This window comes from Rattus norvegicus, chromosome 3, assembly GCF_036323735.1.
Source record: "Rattus norvegicus strain BN/NHsdMcwi chromosome 3, GRCr8, whole genome shotgun sequence".
Classification (NCBI taxonomy): Eukaryota; Metazoa; Chordata; class Mammalia; order Rodentia; family Muridae; genus Rattus; species Rattus norvegicus.
Window position 1 is genome coordinate 39,979,154 of NC_086021.1, and position 27,526 is coordinate 40,006,679.

Sequence of the window (27,526 nt, forward strand, 5' to 3'; positions counted from 1 at the left end):
TTGGATCCTTTCTTTGAGGTGGACCAAGGATTAACTGTACATTTTCTAGCCACTGCCTGTACCTGAGTGTTATCCCTAGTAACCAGTAAATGTTTACCTCTTTATCCATACTCCAGGCCAACTTGTCAGGGGCTGGCGTCTCAGCCACCATTTCCTTGCCTACTTCTTCCTCTGCTCCATCCCCCTGGCTAGGCTTGGTCCCTGGAAGCCTGTATTGGCACCCTGGCTGGTCTCTTGGCCTCTGGCTTCTCTACTGCACCCGCCCTTCAATTGCACACTCCCATTGCGTCCCTCCTTCACTGTATCCCTCTTCTGACGGAATGATGGGCTGCAGAATGTGGTTACAGCAGGAGCTCCTTTGCTTTCTACTGGTGTGGGTCTTGCCCTCCATCGCCATCCACCCACTGGTGTTCGAATGGGAAGCAGGCCCTAAGGGCTTGTCTACTGTCCTGTCGAAGAAAGGAGACTTGAACTCAATTTCCTTGATTCCCAGGCTAAGTCACCTCCCTCCAGGGCGGTGGCTGAGACAGTTAGGTTTTGTTGTTTTCAGTACAGGACAGGGGTCTGGGAGTGAGCTACAGGTGTGGTAACTCCCTGGGTCCAGGCCCAGGGTGAGGTCGAGCCAGGGAGTGGAGGTTGAGACTCATGCTAGCTCTTCTTTCATTTCTTGATCACCAGAAGGTCCCCTGTCTTCTGGGGAACAGAACCTCAGCTTTCTTCCCGGATCTCATTATTTTGCTGACAACCACTTGAGCCACGCTTCCTTGCCCAGGTGGGTGGTTACCAGAGGGGTCCTAAATCTGGGGATGTGGAGAAGCTGAGGCTGGTCTCAGTATCCTGGGGCCCCAGTTCCTCCCCTGGTCTGTCCTTGCTTGCCCTGTCTCCTTAGAGCAGTTGGCTTTTGTCCCAGTGGAGCATGGGAACAGCTCTGGTTTGAGAGCAGGAGGGGCATCCCAGCAGGCCTCACCTTTCCCACCTGCTGGTGTTCCTTTCCTGAGCCCAGAGAAGCCTGAGGGCCAGCACAAGAATGAATAGGCCTCTGGGTGTGGGTAGAGGACAGCTGGGTGTGCTGGGAAGACGGAGGGAGAGAGCTCCAAAAGAGAAGGACCAGGAGACACTGAGGCTTTGCTCCTGTTCTTGGCTCCTTCTAGGCTCAGTTTCCCCAGCTATGAAAAAGCCAATGAGCCAAACGCTTAGATTCTATAAGGTTGGCAAATGGTCATTCATCTGGCCGGTGGTATTTGGTCAGCCCTGGAATCTAAGTTAGGTCAACTTTGAAAAAGGCCCTTTGACCACAGAGTAGCCACTGCAGGAGAGATTTGTGTGTTTGCCTAGGGTGGTTTTTTTTTTAAAGTCTCATTAATTTTATTTTGTGTAAGGATAATATGTACAAATGTTACATTTTTCTTTTAAAACCATTCCCTTCGCCTCTACCTATCAGTAAACAAAATTGCCTTGTGTCACATATTTCTTTTTGATATCTGCCTTATATCTTTTTAAAATTTTAATTTTTTTAAATTTAATTTTATTTTTTACTTATTCACTTTACATCCCACTCGCTGCCCCCTCCCAGTCACCCCTCCCACAATCGTTTCCCCACTGCCCCCTACCCTTCTCCTCTAAGCAGATAGGAGCCCCTTGGTATCCCCCACTGCCTGGGGTGGTTTTACCTGTCCGTTTTATAAATAAGTACACTGAGGACCAGCAAAGTCTAGTGTGTACCTCATTTAAGGTGAGCCAACTGGCAGGCTGTGTATTCAGAATGTAAACTACAGCTCCTCATGTCTGACCTAGGAGAGAATGGTTCAGCAGGCAGAGCCCAGGGCATGGGAAGGAAGCCCTCCTCTTGGCTTGCAGGAGTGGTAGTAGTGTGCTTTCCATGCAGGACCCCGTGTGCAGGCTGGGCTGGACTGCAAGGCTTCTCACCTCCTTGCTTCTCATCTTCTGCGCCAGCTATGGTTCAAACCAGCCTCTTCCACCGGTTGTTCTGCCCCCAAGCCCTGTCCTCCGTCGTGCCCATCCTCAGAGAACCTCAGTTCATTATATACCAAATGGATGCATTTCTGACACTAGAAAAGGGTCTTGCACCTCAAGGATCGTGAGTGATGGTCTTAGCGGTCATCACGCAGTAATTATTAAAACGTCTTGGCTAAGGCTGGAGCAGAGGAAGTTGGCGGTTGGCCTCTCCGAGGTGACAACTAGAGGGAGGAGTGGGGGTGGAGCCGAGGGATGGGTGGGAGGGGACCCGCCGGTGCTGGGGCAGTGCTGGAGTAACACCAGAAGAGCCAGCCGTTGGCGTTGCACATCCATCTACTCCCAGAGTCATGAGTCGTGAGTCCGACCCCAGCGGTGCCCCCACGCGCCCCGGAATTCGGTGGCCTGCAGGCGGAGCCTTGAACGTCAGGCTCAACTCTCTCTTCCCTCTGCAGGAAGGAGTCTCTCGCTCCAGTTTCCCCTGCTGCTGCTCCTGCTGCTGCTCCCACCACCCCCGGTACTGCTCACAGATGCTGGGGTACCCTCACCAGGTAGGTGGCCCCCTGGATGTTTGTGAAGATCCCAAATCCTATGCCGTGGGCTTGGCCCATCTCCATTTTCTTCCTCCCGTAGGTACCCCCTGTTCCCCTTTCGGCTAGCGGCGCCAGGGAGTAGGGTATTGAGTTAATGGGATGGGGTCCCTGGAGAACTCCAGGGGTGTGGCCCCTGGCTAGGGCCTACCTGGGATCTCTCTGGCACACAGCCGACTGAGATCCTGAGCCGGCAGGGGGAGCAAGTTCTTTAACTTCTCACCTGTTCTGTGGTCCGACTTTCCAAGCAGCCTCTGTAACTCCCTCCCCTTCCCCAGAACCCGGCGGTTTCCTGTGGGGGCTCCTTGGGGAGGAAGCGGCAGGCGCCAAGGGGAAGGCAGGCTGGACAGTGAGTTCCCTTTCTTTAGCCTCTAACTTTTGGGGAGTCGGTTTTAATGCTCAACCTATCACCCAAACAGTAGATACTGGGGGTGGGGGCAGCCATCCTGGAAATGGGGACATGGACTGAGGCTCAATAGGGCAATAACAGCCCCAGCTCACATAATGCATAGCAGGCTCAGGGTTTGAACCTAGGGCCAGCCTAATCCAGGCATTCCCAGTACCTGGCTCTAGAGAAGTCAGTTCTCCTGCAACTCTGTCCCGTTCCTCTCCCTCAGGGCAGAACCGGATTCTAGGAAAGAAAAATAACTCTCTCCCCATCCTCTCTTCCTTAGTCCCCCACCTTTCCTTCCTCTCTCTCTCCAGTTTGGATGCCCATTTTTAAAATGTGGCCAAGAAAGATTGGCTGTCGGGAAAAGGAGTAGGAGTTCAGGCTTGTTGCTGGATGCTACAGGGCCTTGGAGCTCAGAGGACAGAGTGGACTGAGAATCACAGTAGGCTTCCTGGAGGAGGGGTTTGAGTGAGAAGAACTGGAGTCACCTGTGCTAGAACAGAGACAGTCTGGGTGTTGGAAAGGAAGCATTTCCGGCCCAGCACTGCAATTTACCAAGATTAGCTGCGTGCGCCTCTTTGGTGCTCACCGCAGCCTTGCAGGAGGGAGATGCGTTAGGTCCATTTTATAGATCAGAACTTTGAGGGGCTGAGGAACTGGGGCCATTTGTTGGAGACCCCATAGTGAGCTGATGGTCAAGCCAAGGCTGATTATGCTGGTTTTCAGTTTCAGGATGAGCCCAGCTCTCATCTGATCCCATGTACCCCACCCCAATCCCCCTCCGTTCCAGACCCTGGGTTTGACTTGGTGTCCTCCCTTTAGCCAGGGAGTAGGCATGACCTGGTGGCCCAAGCTGTACCTGGCCAGAGTCATGGAGTCCCTTCTGCCTGTAGTGGAATTTTTTCTGTTTTGCATTCTAAGGGCTTCTCCTATGTAGTTGGCCCTTCGTTAGGGCCTGGTGACGCAGAGGTCACAGTCTGATGTGGAGTGATGTAGGTGCCCAGAGTGATTCTGGAGTCCACAGTCTGATGGTGGAGACAGGCGCCAGCAGATTGTTTCATAGGGGCTGTGGCTAAAGGTGAGGAAAGTATATGGATGTCAAAGAGGGAGTGTTGCCTCTGTGTGAAGAATCGTGGGTTGGGGGCTGCAGGCCGCTTTCCTGGAACTCACTATGTAGAACAGGCTAGTCTTGAACTCACAGAGCTCCACTTGCCTCTGTCTCTCTAGTCCTGGGATTAAATAAGTGTGCACCAGCACGCCCAGCCCATTTGTGTGCCCAGGGAGAGGGCATGGTCTGCTGAGTAGAGCTGTGAACCAGGCTTAGAAGCCTGAGGCTAGACTGACTGACTCCAGCATGTGGGGTGAGACTTGAACATGGGCCAAAGCCTCCCTGTGTCTTGGTTACTCCTATCTCCAGCCCCAGCTAGGTCTGTGTACCAGGCGGCTACTTGGGTCTGCCATGGAGATGTCTGTCCTGGATCTGCCTACAAGCGTGGTGTCAGGGAAGACCCGGCCCGGCTACTCAGGCTTGCTCCCCTCTTTGACACCAGCCTCCTGGAGCTTCTGTAAATATTATTCTTAGGGGATTCGGGTGCATCATCTTCTGCCTGATGTTGTGCACACATCCTGGAGAACTTTGTGTTCCTTAGCTCTACCTGTTCCCTTCCCTGCTTGGCTGTGAGTCCAGATCCCCAACTTTTGGGCTGGAAGACATCTTACTCAAATCCACGGATGGCTTTTAGAGCTCAGGGGCTATCTGTGGGAATATGGGTTGGCTGCTTTGTCCTTTACGTTTGTGTGTTTTGCTGGCACCACGGTGGCTGTCCATCATCCTGCTTCATGAGTGGTGGCACTCAATGGGACTGGTTCCAGAGTTCTGTGCTGAGGATGGGAAAAATTTAGAGGCGTGGCTTGGCTTCCTCTAGAGTGCAGACAGGGTGGGGAGCCCCTTTGAGATACCCGCTCTACCTGCTTATGGAGCAGACAGGAAAACAAGGCTCTAAGTGTGGAAGGCACTTGTTCATGCATATGGCCAGGGATCACTTCTGAGTTCATCTTTCCTCTACTCTTCCTCAGTAGCTGACTTGTGCTTGAGTGTGGCTCACTAGAAGTAGATTAGACTGTGTGCCTAGACCTCCTAGTTCTCTTCTCTGATGCCTCCTTGGTTCCACCAAGAAAGATGGGTGGTCTCTGTAGAGAGGACCTCTCTGTTGGCCAGGGAGCTGGGTGGTTTCAGCAGAGATCACCTCTGCTGTGTAAAGGTGTTGCCATGTGTGTGGGTTGCCATGGGGATCATGCCGAGGTGGAGTCAGGCTGAAAGGACAATGAAAGGACAACCTTCCCGTTGAATGTCTGGAGGTCTGCTTATGAGAGGAGGCCGGGAGGCCGAGGTACCAGGCACTCACACTCCTTTACAGTTTACCTTGAGGAAACAGCAATGCCTTTAGCCTTTGGATCAGCATTACTGCTGTATCCTTCCCCTAAATCCAGTCCCAGACATTGCGGGTGGAGTCAGGCAGGGAGAGGGAAGGAGGTTCAAATTTTGGTTCTGCAGCCTGGAAGCTGTGGGGTTTGCGTGTTAGCCTCTTGCCTTCTCTGAGCCTAGACTTCCTCCTTGTGCTGTGGGAGACTTGCACATCTTTCTGCTGGGTGCTGGAAGACAAATACACCCTGGGGATTCTCAGTGACAGCCCCAGTTTCCCCAGCCTGGCTGCCACAGTCTGCTTGGCCAGTGGTACCTGGTCTCCTCTCTGCACACTTTCATATCCCGGAGCTCCTGTGGTTGTTGTCCCTGTCCAAGTGAACTTTTCCTGTCCTGAGGCAGCTGGTGTTTATGGAAAGAGTGGGGAGGAAGGAGGGAAAGCTGGCCACAGTTTGGAGGGAGGGAGGGAGGGAGGGCCCTCTTTTGGATTGGGGCGGGGCATGAAACCCTGGTGACATCAGGAGGCCTCACAGCTAGCCTCAGGGGGCTGCTGGGAGGATGAAAGCGTCGCTCTGCCCAGCAGGGGATGGCTAGTGTCATCAAGACATTTTATTAGTTCCACATCCCATTTGTTAAGCTTCCATCACCAGTGGTTTCCTGAAAGCTGGTGGGCCAAGCCCAGGCTGTGAGCCAGGCCCAACGGGGAGATGAATGACTGGGAAGGTATGGCCTTCCCTCAGGGTGGAGAACAGAGAGGAGGACTTGGGGAAGCCTTGGGCAGAGGGCGGAGCAGGATTCCGTGGGGAAGGCTGGAAGATGTGTGAAGGAGAAACGTAGTCTTAGGTAAGGGTGGGGGTTGCTGTACCCCCTTTGAGATTCTGGACTCATTGAGACTTCAGCTGAGGTAGAAAACTGGGCCAGGAGGAGCCCCTTCCTTCTTCTGTCCCTGCCTTTTGAGTAGCAAGAGTGTATCGGTGGTAAGAGAGAGTGAGAGGGGGTGTTGGTAGACTCACAGCAGGTGAGCTGAGCTTGATCAATTGATGATCGGAGGAGTCCCAGACTGAAAGTGGATCCAGGTCTCTTGGATCTTTCTGGGACTGTGACTAGCTGGAGCGTGCGGGGCAGTATTTGGGGGATGTGGATCTCTGAGGTCCTGGCAAGTCTCATCCCTGGGTTTCGCTTGCCAGATCTACCTGTGGCAGCTTGGGAAGGCCTCTTTTTGTCCAGCCTTCTTCCCTCTAGCCTCTCTCTTCTATACTTATGCCAGAGATCAGGGCAATGCCATTGTGGGGTTGTTCAAAGTCTCCAGGGCTTAAGCAAAACTATTTGCATTCGTGGCCTGTATGATTTCTGCTGGTATGCGTGTGGTGCTGGTGGTGCTGGGGACCTCTGGAGGCCCCTGGAGGTGAAGGAAGGGTGCTGTACTGCTGAAGGGAGTTTCTGCTATGAGGTGAGGAGGCTGGAGGGCCAGGCTCTGCTGCTGCTCAGGCCTTTTGATGCTGGCCTCCTTGATGACTTGCCAGTTCGTGCCAGGCTGATCTGACTTCTTGCCACCCTCTTGACCCTAATCATCACTCACACAGTGTTAAAGTTCCCTATGCTGTTGGCTCTGTGCCCAGGAACGGCTGCGTTCACAGAAAGGATCTGACATTTCTGCGAAAGCCAGAGCCAGGTGCCTCCTGCCAGCAGCCAGGAGTCCTGGGTCTGCGAGGCTTTGCTCTGCTTTTGGCTAAACCTCTACCTCTCTCCAAGCCTCAGTTTTCCTGACTGAGCAGTGGGTGGAGACAGGGCTGGACCTGGATGAATTGCATGACTATTGAACTTGATCGCTGAAGAGTTTCTGAGGTCACAGAGTTATAGAAAGAGGGTGGCAGTCAGAAGGATGGGGCTTAGACACAGGGAGGGACTATTTATTTATTATTTATTTATTTAAAGTACACCACAGCTGTCTTTGGACACACCAGCAGAGGTCATGTGGTTACTGGGATTTAAACTCAGGACCTCTGGAAGAGGTCAGCTCTTAACCACTGAGCTATCTTTCTAGTCCGGGAGGGACTTTTGTTGTTGTTGTTGTTGGAGGTTCTATGAGGTGAGAATAGGGAGGAAGGGGTTGGATGCAGAGTTCACACACCGCTGTCAGATTTCTTTCCAGTCAGGCTTCTTGTGATCGCTCTTTGACTTCTTCAAGATCTTAGAGTATAGACCCCAACTTTACTTAGGTCAAGTCACTGCTTTTCAGGGTAGCTGAAATCTTGGGGTCACCCTTCTAGTCTCTTTTTTTTTTTTCGGAGCTGGGGACCGAACCCAGGGCCTTGCGCTTCCTAGGCAAGCGCTCTACCACTGAGCTAAATCCCCAACCCCCTTCTAGTCTCTTATACTTTATCCTTGGTCCTGAAGAACCTCTTTCCTGAAATTGATTGCTGAGTCTGGGGAGGCGGGGTGGAGAGGAAGTGAAGTAATGGACAGTTGGCCTGATATAGCCATTTCCTGGTGACCTTTTCTGGTGTTATTTTCCTCATCTGCAGAGTGGGCATAACGAAGCCTGATGTCCCCTCCCTTCTGCAGAAATGGAAGGCTAGGCAGATCCTGTGTTCTAATACCCAGGTGCTCACAACCTGGGTGCTCATCTGGTAGAAACCTTCCCATACCCTGGTCTCCTTTCTGGAGCCCACAAACACAGCCTTGCCACTGGGCTCTGCCAAGGCAGGAAGTGGGGCCCATTGCACATCGTCTTATCAGCTGTTTCCGAGCCTCGTTATCACCAGCTTAGCTCTGGATTCTTCCCCTGACCACTTTAGTGGTAGCAGGGAGGGAACCCCTGCGCCCCTAGCATGAAATAGGCTGGAGGTTCTGACACAGGATGGGGTTTCTGTCTTTGGTGTAGGAGTGGGGCAGGGCAGGTCAGGAGGCTATGTGGGGGTGTCTCTAATACCTGTTTCTCATCCACAGTCAATCCCTGTTGTTACTATCCATGCCAGAACCAGGGTGTCTGTGTCCGCTTCGGCCTCGACCACTACCAATGTGACTGTACTCGCACGGGCTACTCGGGCCCCAACTGTACTATCCGTGAGCAAGGCCTCCAGCCCCTCTCTCTCCCACTCCCCGGATCTTCTCTATACCCTCACACCTGCCTTCTTCTCTGGCCATGGCTTCTTCTCCCTCTTTGTCTGGCTTTGATCCTAGCTCCTGGCTCTTTTCTTGGTCCACTCCCACCCTGTGGTAGTTCTTCGTGCTCCCTGTCCCTTCTCCTATTTTGGGTCCTGGCTCTCTCATGTGTCATCGCTCCTAAGGATTCTTCCTATAGATTCCTGCTTGGTCCCTATCCTCTCAGCAAGGGTAGTTCAGGTCTTGCCAGACGGGATGGACTCAGTGGCTCCCACCATCCCTGCAGCTGAGATCTGGACCTGGCTTCGGAGTTCCCTGCGGCCCAGCCCCTCATTCACCCATTTCCTGCTGACACACGGGTACTGGATCTGGGAGTTTGTGAATGCCACCTTCATCCGAGAAGTACTCATGCGCCTGGTACTCACGGGTGGGTATGAGTTGGCCCCACCAATCTGTGGATCTTGGTAGTTGATAAAAGCAGTGGGTAAAGCAACTATGGTTGCCACATAAAGCAAGGCTTGACATAGGAGGAGGCAGGGAAGGGGGTGTCACTGAGGTTCTGAATGCCGTGCCATCTTTATTTTCGTCCTACAGTGCGGTCCAACCTTATCCCCAGCCCTCCAACCTACAACACAGCACATGACTACATCAGCTGGGAGTCCTTCTCCAACGTGAGCTACTATACTCGCATTCTGCCCTCTGTACCCAAAGACTGTCCCACACCCATGGGAACCAAAGGTAAAGAAGGGGCTGTGGTAAGGAACTGGCTTGAGTCTTCCTCTTCAGGCAAAGCCATTACTGACCCATTTCATAGATGGGTGAAGCAAGGCAAGACAGCATGTCTAGGACCAAGGAAAGGCAGAAAAGGCAACTAAGGGTCTTGCCTAAGGTGACAGCGAAAGTCAGAGGCAGAGGCTGACTATGGCTCTCATGGTACCCCAGGGTGTCTGTCTACTTAATCCTTGTCTGCTGATGAAGGGGCCTTCTGTTGGCTGGTAACTTGAAACTGAAATGGAAGAAGGAAGGAGTAGAGTTCCGTGCTCTGGGTGCTAACTCAGCTTGATGCCTTATTGCTACACTTTCTAGGCTCCACCAAGGCTGGGAGCAAAGAGTGTCACTTTCTTTTTCTTCAGTTGCTCAAGACCCATTTGGCTTCCTGGGGCCCCTTTTCACTCTCTCCCAAACTGTTAAGAGACCTTTGCGGTTGACTACTCAGCTCAGAACCAATCCTAGGAACCAACCCTAGGACAGGCTGCACTGCTGTCGCTTCACCCGCTGCCACACGGTGTCACTGTTGGACACAAGTCCCCTACAGCCTTGTAGTCTCACATACCCTGAAGCTTAGGTGTGTGCTGATGTCCCTGCTTGGGTCTCCAGGATGCTACATTGATGGTTTTCATTCACACGGTTACCTGCTGTTCCCCAAGTATGGCCAATGCCACTGAGACATCTGATTCCTTCCAACACTGCAGGAACCAATCCTTCCTAAGGATGATTCCAAAGTGTAAGATAGATATTGTTCCCTCTGTTTTCTTCTGGGGTGATTCCTGTCTGAGGAGTCCAGTTGACCATGTTAATCCACATCTATTGACCCTGAGTCTTCAACACAGGACTTCACATGTGGGATGGCGAAGGGAAGCTTTTACTAGGATGCAGGAAGTCCTGCTGCCTCCTTCCGTGAGGGCAGTAGGCAACAGTTCCTCTGACATGGACATAATTAAGGAAGGTCTTTTACTTTGTAATACCTCGGCAGAATTCTGCTTCATGATGACTTGAAAGGGTGGAAAGGGTAGAAAGGGTGACCTTGTTTGAAATAGGCAAATTATAGCCAGTTTTGTAGCTGAAATTTTTTTTTAAACCAGGACACAGCCACAGTTATGCATGCTGCCCATGGCTGTGTTCATGGTATAAGAGCAAGACAGAATAGATCTGAGAAAGACAGTGCACCTGCTCCCTGTTGGGCTTACGTCCTCTCACACTGCTCCTCAGGTCCACTGCGTCAAATACCATCACCCTCTTTCATAGATGAAGACAGTGAGCTTATCTCTGCTCATGGAGTTAACAAATAGTATTGTCAGATGTAAATACAGGTTACTTTGCTCCAGGGCAATGGGAATCTGTGATATTTAATTTTAAAAATAGACTTATTATTATTTTATGTGTATGAGTGTTTCACCTGCAATCCTTGCCCTATGTGTATATGGGGCCTACAGAGGCCAGAAGAAGGCATTAGCTTCCTTGGACCATGGAGCTGCCATACAGGTGCTGGGAACTAAACCGGGTCTTCTGGAAAAGCCTCCAGTGCTTTTATTCTCTGATCCATTTCCCCAGACCCCAACTTTTTGTTGTTGTTATCTCATTATGGGAAAGCTGAAAATGCACACAGAAGCTGAGAGGAACGGATGGAGAATCATGTTCTAGTTTCAGCACTACCCACAGTTTACCCAGCCTTACTTCATCTAGCCCCATCCCCCACCTTTTGATCTCATTATGAAACCCTAGATGGTTTGGAACTTCTTGTAGACCAGGCTGGTCTTGACTGCCTACCTTGTCTCCTGAGTGCTGGGATTAAATACATGTTCCATAATATCACACCATTCCACTTTCCATTTTCTAATGGAGGTTTTTAAATGTAAAATCAATAGATTATTAGCGTGTGTGCGTGTGTGTGTGTGTGTGTGTGTGTGTGTGTGTGTGCGCACGTGCGTGTGAGTTGATTTTTCCTATCACCTTAATGTAGGTTTGGGGGCTTGGGCTCAGGTGGTCAGGTCTCTGTCCTAGGTACTTTTATCTGCTGAGCCATCCCACTGACTCCGTCTTATGATTTTGAGATAGAGTCTCTCGGTGTAACCCAGGCAGGCCTTTAACTGGAGATGCTCTTGCCTCAGCCTCCTCAGTGCTGGGATTATGGGTGTACACGTGTAGGGGATTTAAAAACAAATTCCAAATACCAGGCCATATCCTTGGCAAATACTTCAAGGTCTTTCTTTTGGTAGAGCAGGTTATAGACTACCTGAGGGGAGGGAGGATTGGCTTCGAGGAGGAGTCTCTGGCCTTTCTGCTTGGGCTAGTTTGCCTAGGGGACTTCTGGGAGCTCAGCGATCCCTAGGGTAGAAGGTACAAGCAAGACCTAGACATCTACTGTTCTTTACCTCCCCAACTAGGGAAGAAGCAGTTACCAGATATTCATCTTCTGGCCCAACGATTGCTGCTGAGAAGGGAGTTCATTCCCGCCCCGCAGGGGACCAACGTCTTGTTTGCTTTCTTTGCACAACACTTCACCCACCAGTTCTTCAAGACCTCTGGAAAGATGGGTCCTGGCTTTACCAAGGCCTTAGGCCATGGGGTGAGTATGCAAGGGGGGTCCTTAGGTATCACATGCAGGCTATCATCAGAGTCCATGTGATCTGAGTGGACCTTTCCCTGACCTCAGGTAGACCTTGGCCACATTTATGGAGATAGTCTGGAACGACAGTACCACCTGCGGCTCTTCAAGGATGGGAAACTTAAGTACCAGGTACTGTTGGCTTGGGGATGGGACAGTGGGGAGGGTCTCCCTTGTTCTCTCTTATAAAGATGTCTGGGTAGGCAAATTGAAGGTGAGGGTATCCAGGAGGGCAGAGAGTAAAGGCTGGTTGCAGTTAATAGGGCAAAAGCAAATAAAGAACGAGATGGATTTCTGTGGCCTCCTGGGAATGCTTTTATTCCTTAGCCGTTCCATGGAGGAGCACCATGATGGGACTTAAACATTGACTGAGCAGTGTCTGTCTTAGCCGTGAGCCCTGCCAACCTCACGCCCATCAGGGGTCACATACATGACTGTTAGGATACAGGCTGTAGCAAGATTTCTTGTGTAAACCAGAGCTGTCCAATAGTAGTGTGAGCCTTGTATGGAATTCAAATTTCCTAGTGGCTTCAGTAACAAAAGTGAAAAAAAAACCCAGATAAATGGATTTTAATAATTTGCTTTACTTGGGCTGGTCAGATGGCACTTGCCACCAAACCTGACAACCAGGGTTTGGTCCCTGAGAGATAACTGATTCCTGCAAGTTATCCTCTGACCTTTTTGATACCAGGGTGCTCTCGCCTCTGCACACATAAATTAAAAAAAAAAGTAGTAAAAATTGAAAAGGTTTTCATTGGAGGTGGCTTTCTCTCTAGATTTTTCATAAAATCTTTAATTGAATAAGTAGAGTCACATGTGCAATAGCTGAAACATCAGCTTTAAACACTTAAAACGAAAGGGCTAGAGAAATGAGTCAGCAGCTAAGAGCACTTGTTGATCTCCCAGAGGACCTGGCCCTGGTTCCTGGCATCTACATAGTGGTTCGCAACTACTGTCACTCCAGTTCTAAAAGATCTGATGCCATCTTCTGGCTTCTGTGGCCATACTCACACTGGAGGCACACATACATACATACATACATACATACATACATACATACATACAACATACACACATGTACATACAGAAATAAACCTTAAAAAGGAAAATTCAAAACGAAATCAAGTAAAATATAAACTAAATGAAAATAGAGGTCTTCGGTCTAGTCAAATTTGGAGTCTTGGGGCCACAGGTGGCTAGTGGCTTCCACATTGGATTCTGGAAACCAGTAAGGACTGAAGGAAAATTCACTGGGGCATCTTCAGAGTGGAGAATGGCACTTGCATATAGCTTGGCAGTGTGTGTGCTTCATGAATAGACGAAGATGCCACCACCTATCTCATTATTCTTGTGATAACTGCCACCAACCATTTGTTACCATTAGACAGTCTGGAGGCTGGGACTGCTGCCCTAGGAAGTTAGAGTTGCAATGGAATTGAGGAAGTCAAGAACGGGCCGTGGTCATCTTCTCCTTGCTCCTGGGGGGTTTAGCTGTGAGAAGGCTTGAAGGCAGGAAGATCCAGGAAGATAAGCGATGTTTGGGTGAGAGGAGGGAGCTACTGTGGGTGATTCTAGCCACCTCTGTAGGGATGTGTTGTGTGGAGGAGGGAGTCTCTCCTTTCCTCCATCCCTCCCCCTCCCTCCCTCCCTCCCTCCCTCCCTCCCTCCCTCCCTCCCTCCCTCCCTCCCTCCCTCCCTCCCCTTTCTCTATACTTATTGCTGTGTACCCAAGAGGTAAGGGCAAGCGTCTAGGGCAGGCACTTAGGAAGCAGTAGGCAGGTGGGCCAGGGCTGAGGAAGTCATAGGAGCCGGCTGTGGAGAGCTCCAAGAGGGATCTTGGAGGAGGGCTGGAGTCAGGTTGCCAGGCGGCCTCATCCCACAGGTGCTGGATGGAGAGGTGTACCCACCTTCCGTAGAACAGGCGTCCGTGTTGATGCGCTACCCACCAGGTGTCCCGCCCGAAAAGCAGATGGCTGTGGGCCAGGAGGTGTTTGGGTTGCTCCCGGGTCTGATGCTCTTCTCCACGATCTGGCTGCGCGAGCATAACCGTGTGTGTGACTTGCTGAAGGAGGAGCATCCTACATGGGATGACGAGCAGCTCTTCCAGACCACTCGCCTCATCCTTATAGGTGAGCACGCGCCCCGAGAAGGGGGAAGGCAGGCAGGTTAGGACCCTGGTGTTACTAAAACTGGAGAGTCGCAGAGTGAGCCCAAGCCAGGTTTGGCTATCCATATTCAGTAAACAAATGAAAATACAAGCAACTTAATAGTGAAAAGCAGAAAGAAAAAAAAAAGATTTAGCCAATGTGGTCACATTGGTGAGAGGGACAACTGGTGGCTAAGACCTCAGGCCCAGGTCTCCAGGCTGTGACTTCAGTTCCTACATGGGTTGATGGAAGGATTTGCTAGGAGGCCTAGAGGGAAGAAGGCGCTGAGTACATTTGATTGGCCACCTCAAATCCCAATTTGCTTCCTCTTTGTGCTGTACCCAGTTTGGCACTGACTTCCTCTTCACACCAGTATAAACCCCCAGCTTACCCCAGCCTCAGGAAACCCCCAGTTTCTCTCTCTGTCTATCAACTTTTGTCGAATTTGGTAGATTCTAGGTGACTCAGGGACAAGATATTTTTGTGTCTCCTACGGGGGTGGGTCCATAACCTAAAATGTCAGATGGTTTCCTGCCTGGACCCTGACACTTCAATCCAGACCATGCTCTCCTACTCTGAGTCACTACTCTGAGCACAACTGGACATGACTGGTTCCAATTATAGAGCCTAATTCACCAGCTTCTGGAAGAGTTAGGCACTGGGGATCAGAATAGTCCAAGGGTGGACAAGCTGATTCTTCTGAGGTCCGTATTTCACAGACCTTTACCAGAGAGGCCTGGTCTGTGACTCGAGGTTGCCCGGCACCCTGCTGTGTGAGACACTGTTATCAGAGCTAGGACTTCCGCTCACCCGTGTTGACACGGCTGAGGTTGCCAGTCCTGTGCCAGCAGCATAAATGCCTCTGTTGTCCGCTCCTCACATGACCTGCTACATGGTCTTATGGGCATCCCATGACAATCAATAGAACCTACAGTTTACAGGCGGGGAAAGTGGGCTCTGGTGAGACAAATAACTTGATTCAAGCTCCGACGCCCACATATTGAGAAGCTAGGATTTGAGCCCGGCTCTGCTAACCGCAAGTCCTGCAGCTCCAGGTCAGTTTACTAAAAAGTCAGTTTATCTGTTGGCTGATTGGTCCAGATAACAGTTTCCTTTAACTACCCAGCCGGCCAGTTTTTATATTGTTTTGCAGTGTTCAAACTTCTTTCTCGGCCGCTTGTTTTGTGAATAGCTGCTTCCTAAGGGATCAAAGGGAAACCCCTGCCCATGAGATTCTGACATATATAATAGCACATGAGAAATATATTACATTTAAACAAGCGCTTAGGGCTGGGCTCCCCAGCTGTGTGACTTTCTTCGGTTGCAGCAGCAGCTGTCAGATGGGCTCTCTGAAGCCCTGGTCTCTCACTGAGGGCTTCAGTAGAATGACATTCTTTACTAATGCAAACTGTGTTTTTATATCTTTCAGAGTTTCTCAGCTTACAAAATTTTTTTTTGAGACAAAGTCTTTTAGGCCACCCTGGCGTCAACTTTGGAACCCTCCTGCCTCAGTGCCTCCAATGCCTCCAAGTTCTGGGTTTACAGGATTGTGCTACCATTCACGACTTCTCCAGACCCTTGTCACGGTCTGTAGGAGGGAGGCTATATCAGGCTTGGGTTCTTTCTTCTTTTAATTTATTTTATATATTCTTGTACTTTGGCCTTCATGTATATCTGTGTATCACGTGCATGGCTGGTGCCCATGCAGCCCAGAAGAATGCACTATGCAGGTGCTGGGGATTGAACCCGGGTCTCCAGGAAGAGCAGCCATTTCTCTCTAGCCCCTGGAAACCAGTTCTTGGATGACTCCTTTCCTGTGTCCAAGGCCTCCCTTTGGAGCAGCAGTGCCCTTGTCTGAATCTCTCAGTCAAGTCCGAGACAGTTCTGTTTTCACATCCCCTTACAAGAACCCAAAGCAGAAGTGACCAAGGGAAATAAATGAGCGCCGGCACCAGCAAGGAGACAGAGCAAGCACTTTTCGTGAGCTGTCTATTTCTCACGTATCGAGCTCTGCTGACCTTGTTTCTTATCTGTACCCCCCACCCCCTGCAGGGGAAACCATCAAGATTATCATCGAGGAGTACGTACAGCACTTGAGTGGCTATTTCCTGCAGCTCAAGTTTGACCCGGAGCTGCTGTTCCGAGCCCAGTTCCAGTATCGCAACCGCATCGCCTTGGAATTCAACCACCTCTATCACTGGCATCCGCTCATGCCTGATTCCTTCCAAGTGGGCTCACAAGAGTACAGCTATGAGCAGTTTTTATTTAACACATCTATGCTGGTGGACTACGGTGTCGAGGCACTGGTGGATGCCTTCTCTCGCCAGAGGGCTGGCCGGGTAAGCTTCAGAGGAACAGAGGCATCGGGGGTGGTCTCTGGGAAACCCCAGTTTCTTCAATTGTGGAACAAACACAGTGTTACTTCTACAGGTGGCTGTAAATATCCCTTTATGAAGTCTCTCATCTGGGTGACAGTACCAGGTTTTTATTAGTTACTTTTATGTTACAATGACAGAAACCACTCAGAGGAGGAAGGATTTGGCTCACAGTTTCGGGGGGCATTATAGTCTGTCACAATGAAGAAACCATGGCAGACTGTCCCAGTCTGTGTATGGCAGCAGGAGCTCAAGGCAGAGGCTGTTTACATCCCAGTAGAGCAGGAGATGAGATGGGAACCAGGGGCCTGAGCTGTAACTCTCAAAGGCTACTTTCTAGTCACCCATTTGCTTCAGCTGGGCCTCATCTTCTAAAGGCTCCAAAGCGCCCCTGTTGTTATAAAATTATATTAAAATGCTGTCTTTTACTCCCCACTAGATCTGGCACTGCAATGCCCTAAGATATCTGGTAGATATCTTGCCAGAAACACATATCCCAACTCTGTGGTGGCCCAGTGTCTCTGCCACCGCACACCCTTCAAAACTCAATTCTCCACAAGAAAGAACACACAACACAGTAACCTCTAATCCAATTGATAAGATATAATTGCCCACCTAAACATACAAAGCTCCATGCGCATCCATCCCTTAAGAACATTCATAACAACCTGTAAGTACACAGAGTGGAATCTTAACGTCAGCCTCCATATTCTCTCCATGGCTTCTCTGCAGTTTCCTCCAGCCTCCCATCATTCCATTCTAGTCTCCTCCTCATCCCTCAAACTTTTCTCCTGCTCATCCTTTCTTCTTGTCCAATGACAGGCCTCATTCTATCTTGTACCCGCCTCACTTATATGACATCATTCAACACCCCCCCCCCAGTAGTGCCACCATTTGAGGAGCAAGTGCTTAAAATAGAAACCTCTTGAATACATTTCAGGCTCAAACCATAGCACAGGCATTACTCCAGATGCCCGGATATATGTGGCGATGAAGAAGATTGATGTGGTTCTTGGACCCTGTCCCTTTGGCATTCTCCCCGTAGAAGAGAAACCATCCTGTGACAGCTACCGTCATTTGAGTACTTGTGTATAAGGGACCATGGCAAGTGCTTTCTAATGTCCTCAGAATTCTAAGAACGTGTTGAGGACCATCGTATAGAAAGCAATGGCATCCTGGCATCTCCGTGAGCCAGAGTCGAGGGTTAGGGGTGACCGGTGAAGCAGAGATGGTAAGGGGAGCAGGCATTTCCCATGGAGCGCAGTGGTGCTGCTGATAGGAGAGGACCCTGTTCTATGTGGAGAAGACAGTACCCGCAAAGGCCTGAGGGTCAGAGGGCGTAGCCTCTGAAGGGCAGGAGGACCCTATTAGGATGTGCTAATGTACACGAAAGTGCCTACATAAAGTGCTTTTTTGAATTCCACATTTCCTATCAGCTGAATTGTCATCCCCCAAAGTAATACGCTATGGTCCCAACCCTGAAGACCTCAGAATAACATTGGAAGATATCTTTAAAGAGACATTTAAGACTAGGAAACTGGGGTAGGGCCTAATCTGACATGATTGATGTCCTCGTAAAACAAGGAGGTTAAGACAGTCTCGCCCAGGAAGAAAAGCACATGCAGGCACAGGGAGGAAGTGGCTGTCTATAGGCCAAAGAGATGCACTTCAGAGGGAGCCAAGCACCAGACTCCCTAACCTGCTCAGTGTGAAGGAAGGAATATTGTATGTTTGTTAAGGCACCTATGCTGTAACCCTGGCAAATGAATACATTTTCTTGGGATTTCTAACCAACTGCCTCTGAAATCCCTTCTTCCTTACAGTTGGAAGCACCCCTTCCTTCACCCCAGCTCTCTGGACCCCTCTTTGTCATCTTCAGCCCTCTGTTTCTCTGTCATCCTTGTCTCACAGCCCTGCTAGGAAGCTGTGTCACCTAGTGGATTTAGATTTCCTCCTGGCAATTTGACTGCAATTAGCCTTAGCTTGTTGGCAGGTTTTTTGCCATCTGCTCTCTGTGGCAATATGGGTGTGAGAAGAGATAATAGCTTTTGTGTGGGGCTATGTTGACCGTGGAGTGTGTGAGAGGTTTGGGTTTTGAAATTGCCAGAAGGTAGCAGGTGTTGACTCTCAGGATTGTAAAAAGGAGCAGGGTTGGGCAAAGCAGGCTTTCTTTAATGATTATCACAGATGGCTACTGTCTGGGGATGTTGCCAAGGGACTGCACTATGACACTGTTTTGTTCCTTCATCCCCTTTATTTTACTACGACCAAATTGGGTGGATGCTTTCGCTTTCCCTATTTTTTGCATATGAGGAAACACTAACTTGGTCTGTCCTTGTGTTTGTGTGCTGGGGTTTCCCAACAAAAAGCCTCAGAGCAGGTGGCTTAAGGTAACAAAGATGTATTCTCTTATGGTTAGATGGCAGCAGGGACATGCTAACACTCCCTGGGGGCTCTAATGGGGGACCCGTTCCATGTCTTCTCCACTGGGATCCCACAGTTTCTGGTATTTCTTGGCTTGTAGAAGGGTCACTCAACTGTCTGCCTCTATCACCTTGTCACATGGTGTCTTCTCTGTGTCTCTAGTACCATTTAAGAGGCACTGCTTGGATGGACACAGGGGTGCACTCAGGAGGTGGAAGGAGGAGGATCAGGAGTTCAAGACCATTCCAGTTCCATAGCAAGTTCTAGGCCAGCCTGGGTTACATGAGACCCTGTCTCAAAAATCAAACAGGAACAAACAAGGCATCACTTCTTGGACTAGGATCTTTCCTAATGAAGCATGTCTTTATTTTGACTATACCCATGAAGACTATATAGTTCTCTTATCCATAGGGAATACATCCTAAGACACCCCCCACCCCATGGATGTTTGAAATGGTAGAATACTAAACCATATATATGCTTTTAGTCCTATACATACAAATGTGGCAAAGCTTAACTTATAAATTAGGTTAAATTAACTTATCAATTAGTAAGAGACACAGTAATAATTGTAAAACAGTTTTCTGTAATCAAGTATGTAATGTGGTCTTTCTCAGTGGTGTACTCTAGTCATCCCTACAGGATGATGTGAGTTGACATTGTGTCTATGCGAGGACATGGATGTGATGAATGACATAGGTATGTGATATTTAGTTTACTGCATAAGGGTTACCTGGGTGTAGCCCTCAGTTAACAGGACCGTTGAGTTGATAACTAACAGATGCTCAGTGATTGACAAGTCAGGGAGCTTGTGCAGTACAGACATGCTGGACAGAGGGATGATTCACATCCTGGGCAGGATTGAGAGAGTCCTCATTAGATTTCATCACGCTACTCAGAATAGCATGCAATTTAAAACTTGGGAATTGTTTGTTTCTGGAATTTTCCACTGACTATTATCAGATTGTAATTGCCTGTGGGTGATAGAAAGTGTGTAAATCAAAGCCATCAATAAGGCGAGACTATTTTCAGCTAAGGTCACGATTGTGGGTGCTGCAGGTTAGACTTCAGTGCATCTTTGAGGGGCACAAGTCCAGCTGCACAGCTTGGAATGGGTAGAACTGGGGCCGGAACCACTCTCTGCACACTGTTCCAAGCTCTGAGCCGTATGATTTCAATTCAGCTATGTTTTTCTTTCCTGCTCAGTTATTCTTGTTCTATCGAAATAGATCTCAATCTTAAACATTATCATGATTATTTCAGGAGAAGTAGAACTTCCTTAAGACTTTTTTATGGGCGTGTGTGTGTGTGTGTGTGTGTGTGTGTGGTCAGCTGTGTGTGTCACTCTTCAGGAGCTGTCCACCTTGTTTCTCAGACAGGATCTCTTTCTTTCTTGGCCTGGAGCTTGCCTCATGAGTTAGCCAGGCTGGCTAACAGGCCTTGGGGATCTGAAGTCTTCATTTTCACAGGGACTTTTTTTTTTCTTTCAGTAAAGATGACACTACCTGTTGGTGTGACTCCAAGGACTTTGAGTTACTGGAGAGTGGAGCTTTGCACACTTGAGTGTTGAGGAAGCAGGGACACTGTGGGCCTCTTGAGTGAGAATGACAGGGTAGGGCTAGAGCTAGACTGCAGCGTCATGATTACTGGGCAACACTGCGTTCTCTGTCTTGGTTCAGGAAGAGCTGGAGCCTTAGAGTTCTTCTCTTAGACCTTACACAGGATGGTATATAAGAGCTTGGCTTGTCTCTGAGACTGATGGCATGCTAATCTCTTGCAGATTGGTGGGGGTAGGAACTTTGACTACCATGTTCTGCATGTGGCCGAGGATGTCATCAAGGAGTCCCGAGAAATGCGCCTGCAGTCCTTCAATGAATACCGAAAGAGGTTTGGCCTGAAGCCTTACACTTCTTTCCAGGAGTTCACAGGTATGTCAGCTGTGTCCTGGGCACAGTCTCTGCCCTTGAGGCATGCCCAGAAAGTGAAGGAGATCACAAGGAGAGAGATTGGGATGATGCAGGTGGCTAGCACTGTGGCCGAGCATTGTCAGGGAAGACAGTGAATGTGACAGTGGCTTGTCAAGAGATACCACCTTCCAGGTGGGAGTGAGGGATAAATAGGAATTTTCCAGGTAGAAAATAGAGGGAGGGGCGCTTCAGGTACAACAAGGGGAAGACAAAAGGACAGAGGTGAGAAAAGTAGGTACCTCTCTGGAAGGATAGTCACAGATGTGGTGGAGCAAATGGCTTGTCTTGGGAGATTCTAGGTAGCAAAGGGAGGTTGTCACTACACTGGGATCTAGGATGCTGAAGGCTTGGGTTGTATCCTATCTAGTGGTTCCTAAGTACTGAAAAAGATGATAGAAGTATCTGGTTGGTTGGTGGAGCTGTGGTTCAGTGGTTGAGACCTTGCCCAGCATACAAGAGGTCCTTGGCTTAACTCCCTTGACAAAACAAAACAACACACACACACACACACACACACACACACACACACACACACACATTCACTCACATACTCATGCATAAACATATATGCATATGTACTCATACATACACACTCTCTCAAATATAAACATACATACATATATTTTACTGATACCTACAGATGCACTCATTATACAAACATACACACACTCATGCACATGTACATATATTTACACGCGTGCACACACACAGACACACACACACACACACACACACACCCACACCCACCCACCACATGTTTCTCCTGGAGATCGTGATCAAGCGTGATCAAGCGTCTGTATACAGGGGACTGTATAAATGGCTCAACAGTGAAGAGTATAGACTCTTGCAGAGAACCTGAGTTCAAGTACAAGTGCCAGCACCTAGCTTGGGAAACTCACAGTTGCTTTTAATTCCACTTAAGGGGATCCAATGCCCCTGGCTGCCACAGGCACATGTCTCACATGTGTATGCCCACACAGAGACATATATAGTAAAAAATAAAATAGGCCTGAAAAGATCTCTTTTTTCTCTCCTTCCCCCTCTCTCTTTCCCCAAATTTCCCCAGATGTTGGACAGTCCAGTTAGAGTCCTCTTGTCTCCACTGTTGTGCAGACCCCTGTACCCCATAGGACGATGGGATTGAGGAAATAAATGGAGAAGTCCATATCTGTCTTTCCTTCTGTCTCATATGCCCACCATCTGTGGACATGCAATTGTCACAGAGTAGAACAGATCCTGGGATCAGTAGATGCCAGGTCCTGGAGCAATAGTCTTGAAGATTCTCATGAAAAAGGGTTCCAAGGAGCAGAGAGTACACTGGCTCTGAATACTTGTGTGAACTTAAACACACACACACACACACACACACACACACACACACACACACACACACACACACACACGACTCTAGAGTAGGTAATAGGTAAGGCCTTGAGATCTTACTTGAGGGAATCAAGACAGGCTGTTTTCTTCATGTTACGATGGCCCAAGAATTAAGTCCAGAGAATGGGGTTAGTTGCTTGAGGTCACAATCTATTTGGGGGCAGGTTTAGACCTCTGTCCTCTTATGTCACTACATAGTCTAGATTGAAGGGCTTATTTATTTTTTCTTTCCTGACTATTCCCTGATGGTAGTAGGGTCAAATTTTAGGACATTTCCCCCCAGTTGCTCAAATTGTTCTTTTGTAGTCTCTGTCATCCCCAGAGGAAAACTGAATCTAGAAGCTTCCATCGCCAGGTCAATCTTAACAAAATTGCGAGTGACGATATCCTCTTGCTCCACAGGAGAGAAGGAGATGGCCGCTGAGTTGGAGGAGCTATATGGTGACATCGATGCTTTAGAGTTCTACCCGGGGCTGATGCTGGAGAAGTGCCAGCCCAACTCCCTCTTTGGGGAGAGCATGATAGAGATGGGGGCTCCTTTCTCCCTCAAGGGCCTCCTAGGGAATCCCATCTGTTCCCCAGAGTACTGGAAACCCAGCACATTCGGTGGTGATGTGGGTTTCAACATCGTTAACACAGCCTCACTGAAGAAACTGGTCTGCCTCAACACCAAGACCTGCCCCTATGTCTCCTTCCGTGTGCCAGATTACCCTGGAGATGACGGGTCTGTCTTCGTGAGACCGTCCACTGAGCTCTGAGGGGGCTCTTCTGGAGGGAGGAGTTTTGTTCCTGAAGAAGACAGTCCTTGATGTGGGTTTCCTGGCTGGGCATTGTGAGAGCTGACATTGACATTTGGAACTTGGGGTCTCACCCTTGCCTAGAATATTGTGATTTTATTTTATTTTTTTTTGCCATTTTAGGATGCTGAATCCTTTGCTAACTAAGAAAGTTAGGAGTGGTTTTGTCTGGCGTCTTAGAACTTGGCTCCTTGTTGGCAACACAGAAAGTTAGATTTCTGGTTGATTTGGAATACAGGCTTAGAACTTTATATCACAGGGCAGGGTGTGGTTCCAGGCACCTTAATCCCAGCACTTGGAAGGCAGAGGCAGTTGAATCTCTGTGAGTTTGAGGCCAGTCTGCTTTATGCAGTGAGTTCTAGGCCAGCCATGGCTGCATAGTTAGACTTTTTCTCAAAACAAACAAACAAACAATCAAACACACAACTTTAGAATGTAGAACTCCTTAAAAAATTCCCTTGAAAGTTAAAGGGGTTCTTAATTTTCTTCTTAGAATCTGGAGGCCCCTTAGAATGTTGACTATCTGACGGGTGACTCAGAAGGTCCTGTTCCAAGTCAATGATCTATAACATGGGCCAAAACATTCCCAACTTGAATGTCTAGAATGTGGAATTGGTTCATTTTCCTGTTCAGTGAAATGGACACAGAACAAAAGAACCCAATGTCCAGCAAGGGTTGCTTTGCCCAAGTCTGTGTCTATACCAGAGGGCAAGGCAGTAAGGTGTTCTTGGGTGTCATGCTTAGACTCTTTCCACAGATGTGGAGGGAACAGGTGGACTCATCTACGATTTTGGTTGGAAGCCACCACAGTCCTATCCCCAAGCAGGTCTTTGCTCGTGGCAGCTCTTTCTCGTGGAGCTAATAAAATTCTCTTCCCAAAGTTGCTTGTTATGCATCTCTTTGTGTCTCATCTGCAAGTTAACACGGATGAGGCTTTCCTCCCACCCACCGGCTAGGTGTGCCAGAGGCTCAGAATGAGACTTTTCAAGGGCATTGCAGGAGCTTACCCTTATATGTAAGCCTTACCTTGATGCCCCATCCTTCCCTTTGGGCCAGAATCTGCCTTTGTCAGTCTGTTCACCTACAACACCTAACTCCCAGGCCCTAGAGACGTAGCAACCAGTTTCTGCTAGCTGATTACATTGATATCATCTTATGGCGGAGAAGGGACAGCTGGGAATAAGAGCACACTACTCTAAGCCAACTTGGCACACCCAGTCCCCACGTATTGTCATCATGACAGAAGGCGGTATAACCCTAGATAGGACTCCAGAATGGCCAAGTGATGTGCTGGTCCCACATGACCCAGGACCAGGCTTGGAAGCCAGTTCCGTTCTCTTCTATTTTGGCTCTGTGCCAGGCCTGATATTTGGTCAACATCAGAGGCTTGGGGGTCGCTTCCACTCTATGTGCTGGCTACGTGTTCATGAGCAGTGTTTATTTGTACACTGAGTAGTTTGGTGGGGACACAGCAGTAAGCAGACATGTGGATGTGGTTTCTGCTCTTCAGAGCTCACATTTCAGTGGGGGAGGGGAGCAGACAACAAATAACACAGTGGAGACTCAGCGGTTGGCACCCTTACTCTCTAGTCCTGGCCTAACTTCCTTTACTGTGCCATATACTATCTGTGGCCAATGTGGAAGCAAGGACAGACAGCTAAGGTGAGAAATCAGGAAAAGCCTTTGTGCTCTATTCTTTGGGTCAAGTACACTTCCAGACTGGCCATGAAAGGAGGGGAACTGGTTTTCAACTGGAGGTCTTTAGTGCTGGTCCACTGTCTTGTAGTTCAGAAAGCCTATTTCTGGTTGGCTAGTTAGGGGCCCCTCTTATCATTCTTCCTTGGCCCTCCTGGACACAAAGACTGTGATCTTTGGCATCCCGTTTCCCAACTCTAACATATAAGTGTCCTTTGGCTGCCAAACATGGCCAGAGAGCACTTGTGTCTTGTTCTTGCTCACAAAGTTTCTATTTTCCTAGTTCCGTACCTGATTCTTTGACCATCTCTGGCCCATTCTTTTTCTTTTTGTTTCTTTTTGTTGTTTTGGTTTTTCTATTTAACAGCCCTGGCCGTCCTGGAACTCACTTTGTAAACCAGGCTGGCGTGTAACTTCTGGCCTTTTCTTACTAATATCAGTCTTTTAAAAACTTAATTAAAATATAATTACATCATTACCCCTCCCTCACTTTCTTCCAAGCCCTCCCATGTCACATGTACCCACTCCTCCTCAAATCCGTGGCCTCTTTAATTATTTTATATATAAATATAATATATATGGGTATAAATATATGGATAAATATATAGATAAAACATGCTGAGTAAATTTAGTGTTGCATACCTATGCATGTATGTCACACGTGCGCGCACACACACACACACACACACACACTCACACTCACACTCACACACATGCTTTTAGGGATGATCATTTGATATTGGAATATTGGACACCTATTTAGAGAGCTCATCCTTGGGGAAGACCAATTCTCTCTTTTAGCTGTCATTAATTGCTTGTATTTCTTTGTCTTGGCTGTGTGAAATTTCCCTTACCCACATGGCATGTCATTTTTGCTCTTATTAACAGCTCCTCTCTGTCTGTCTGTCTGTCTGTCTGTCTGTCTCTATTTCTCTCTGTCTCTGATTCTCTCTGTCTCTCTCTGCCTCTCTCTGTCTCTGTCTCTCTCTCAGTCTCTCTGTCTCTGTCTCTCTCTTTCTCCACCACCTCTCTTTTTCTCTGTCATACACACTCTCTCTCCAGAGCCTCATTATATATATCCCTGGATGGCCTAGAACTTGCTCTGTAGAACAGACTGGCCTTGAATTCGTAGAAATCTACCTGCTTCTGCTTTCTGTTTCCCAAGTGTCCTATATGTCTGGCTTAATTAACATCAATTTAAATAATTATATCAGGAGTATATTCTGGCCAAGGGTAGGATGTGAATTAAAGCCAGGCAGTCAGACACTCTGACCCTGAAAGTTGGTCAGGGGACGTATTCCATAGATTAAGATGCTGACTGACTTATCCCTGAACCTGACTTCTCAGAAGACTGGCAGCTTCTGCTTTGATGATCTGAGACAGTCCTGCTCAAGGACTTCAGCTTTTAAGCTGGTGTGCTGTGGTGTGATGAGGTTTGGTGTGCTGTGGTGTGCTATGGTATGGTGGAGTGTGGTGTGGTGTGGAGTGTGGTGTGGTGTGGTGTGTGTGTGTGTGTGTGTGTGTGTGTGTGTGGTGTGGTGTGATGTAATGTGGAGTGTTATAGTGTGGTGTGGTGTAGTGTGTGGTGTGGTATAATGTGGTGTGTATTATAGGGTGGTATGGTATGGTGTGTGCTGTGGTGTGCTATATGGTGTAGTGTGGTGTACTGTAGTGATGCACACCTTTAATCCTAGTGCTCGGGAGTCAGAGGCAGGAGGATTCTTGTGAGTTCGAGGCCAGCCTGGTCTATAGAGCTAGTTCCAGGGCAGTTGGGGCTGTACAGAGAAACCCTGTCCCAAAAACCAAAACTAAAACCAAAACCAAAACCAAACCAAAAACCAATCAAAAAACACTTCAGCTTTTCCTTCCTCACTATGTCTATTTCAGGAGTTTCTCTTTTGCTTCTATCAAAGTTGGTGTCTGTTGCTTGCGACCAAACTGTGTCGGCTACAGACCTGAGGTGTAGAAGAGCTAAGCTGGGTCTGTAATGGGGAGACTTTAGTCAGGGAGGCATAATCATACTACATAATTACCAGCCCTGAGCACTGCTTTGGGAATAGTAGTCTCTGGCGGTTGGGCAGGAGAGTGAACCAGAAGAACTTTGTGGTTATAGTCCAAAGAAAGAGACAGCAGCAGCTAGGTTAGGCTTTGACAGGATGGGCGACAAGGGGCGCTGCTCTCTTGGGTGCTACTGCCTTGATTTGCTCAGTATTCAACTGTGCAAACATTTAAAACGATTCTCATTGACTTACTGTGTGCATTCACAACTTTTAGGACTCTTTTTATCACGTCAGTTTACCAGGCATTGAGCCCAGTGTCAAGTCAAGCTTGGATCCTGAGTCATTTCTCAGTTTTTTTTTTTTTTCTCTCAAACCAATCATGTTGGTTTAAACAAGAAGTCTTGATCAAGGTGAAAGGTCACACTCATCCCTGGGGTTTTGGGTTGGTGAGTGTGGTGGGGGACTGCAGGGACTTTTAGGTTAGGTGGATCTGTGAAGATAGTCTATGGATGTGGTTTGTATCTAGAATCAGCCGGGTTTAGGAAAGATCGTTGCTCTTGGTGATGTAGGTGGACTTGTTCTATCTAGTCAGCTGTAAGGCTTCCGGAACAAAAAACTGAATTACTTTGGAAAACAAGAAAGTGCTTCATGGCCCACAAGCGCCATCTTCACTTGAATCTCTCTCCTGCATCTAGATTTCACGTTGGCTAATGCTAACAAGTGTGTGAGCCAACGTCCCCATGTGGAGAGTCTCTTCCCCATGTATGTATTATATGACAGTTTGGTTCATTGATTGGGTTAATTTCCCTGGGGAGAGATGCTGTTATACTGGTCAACTCATTCAGCACTTCCAATCCAGACAAGGAAAGGA

General features: G+C 48.6%; 1 protein-coding gene across 1 annotated transcript; it reads left to right on the forward strand.

The window, feature by feature from the left end:
• The first annotated feature begins 2,265 nt into the window (after positions 1 to 2,265).
• Positions 2,266 to 23,840, forward strand: Ptgs1 (prostaglandin-endoperoxide synthase 1). Its single transcript, NM_017043.4, is given in 11 exon segments — positions 2,266 to 2,331; positions 2,430 to 2,525; positions 8,327 to 8,443; positions 8,769 to 8,909; positions 9,077 to 9,220; positions 11,647 to 11,828; positions 11,916 to 11,999; positions 13,750 to 13,996; positions 16,067 to 16,353; positions 20,594 to 20,741; positions 22,566 to 23,840. Coding segments are annotated over 11 exon segments (1,809 nt in total). The 5' UTR covers positions 2,266 to 2,324; the 3' UTR covers positions 22,922 to 23,840.
• Positions 23,841 to 27,526: the final 3,686 nt, after the last annotated feature.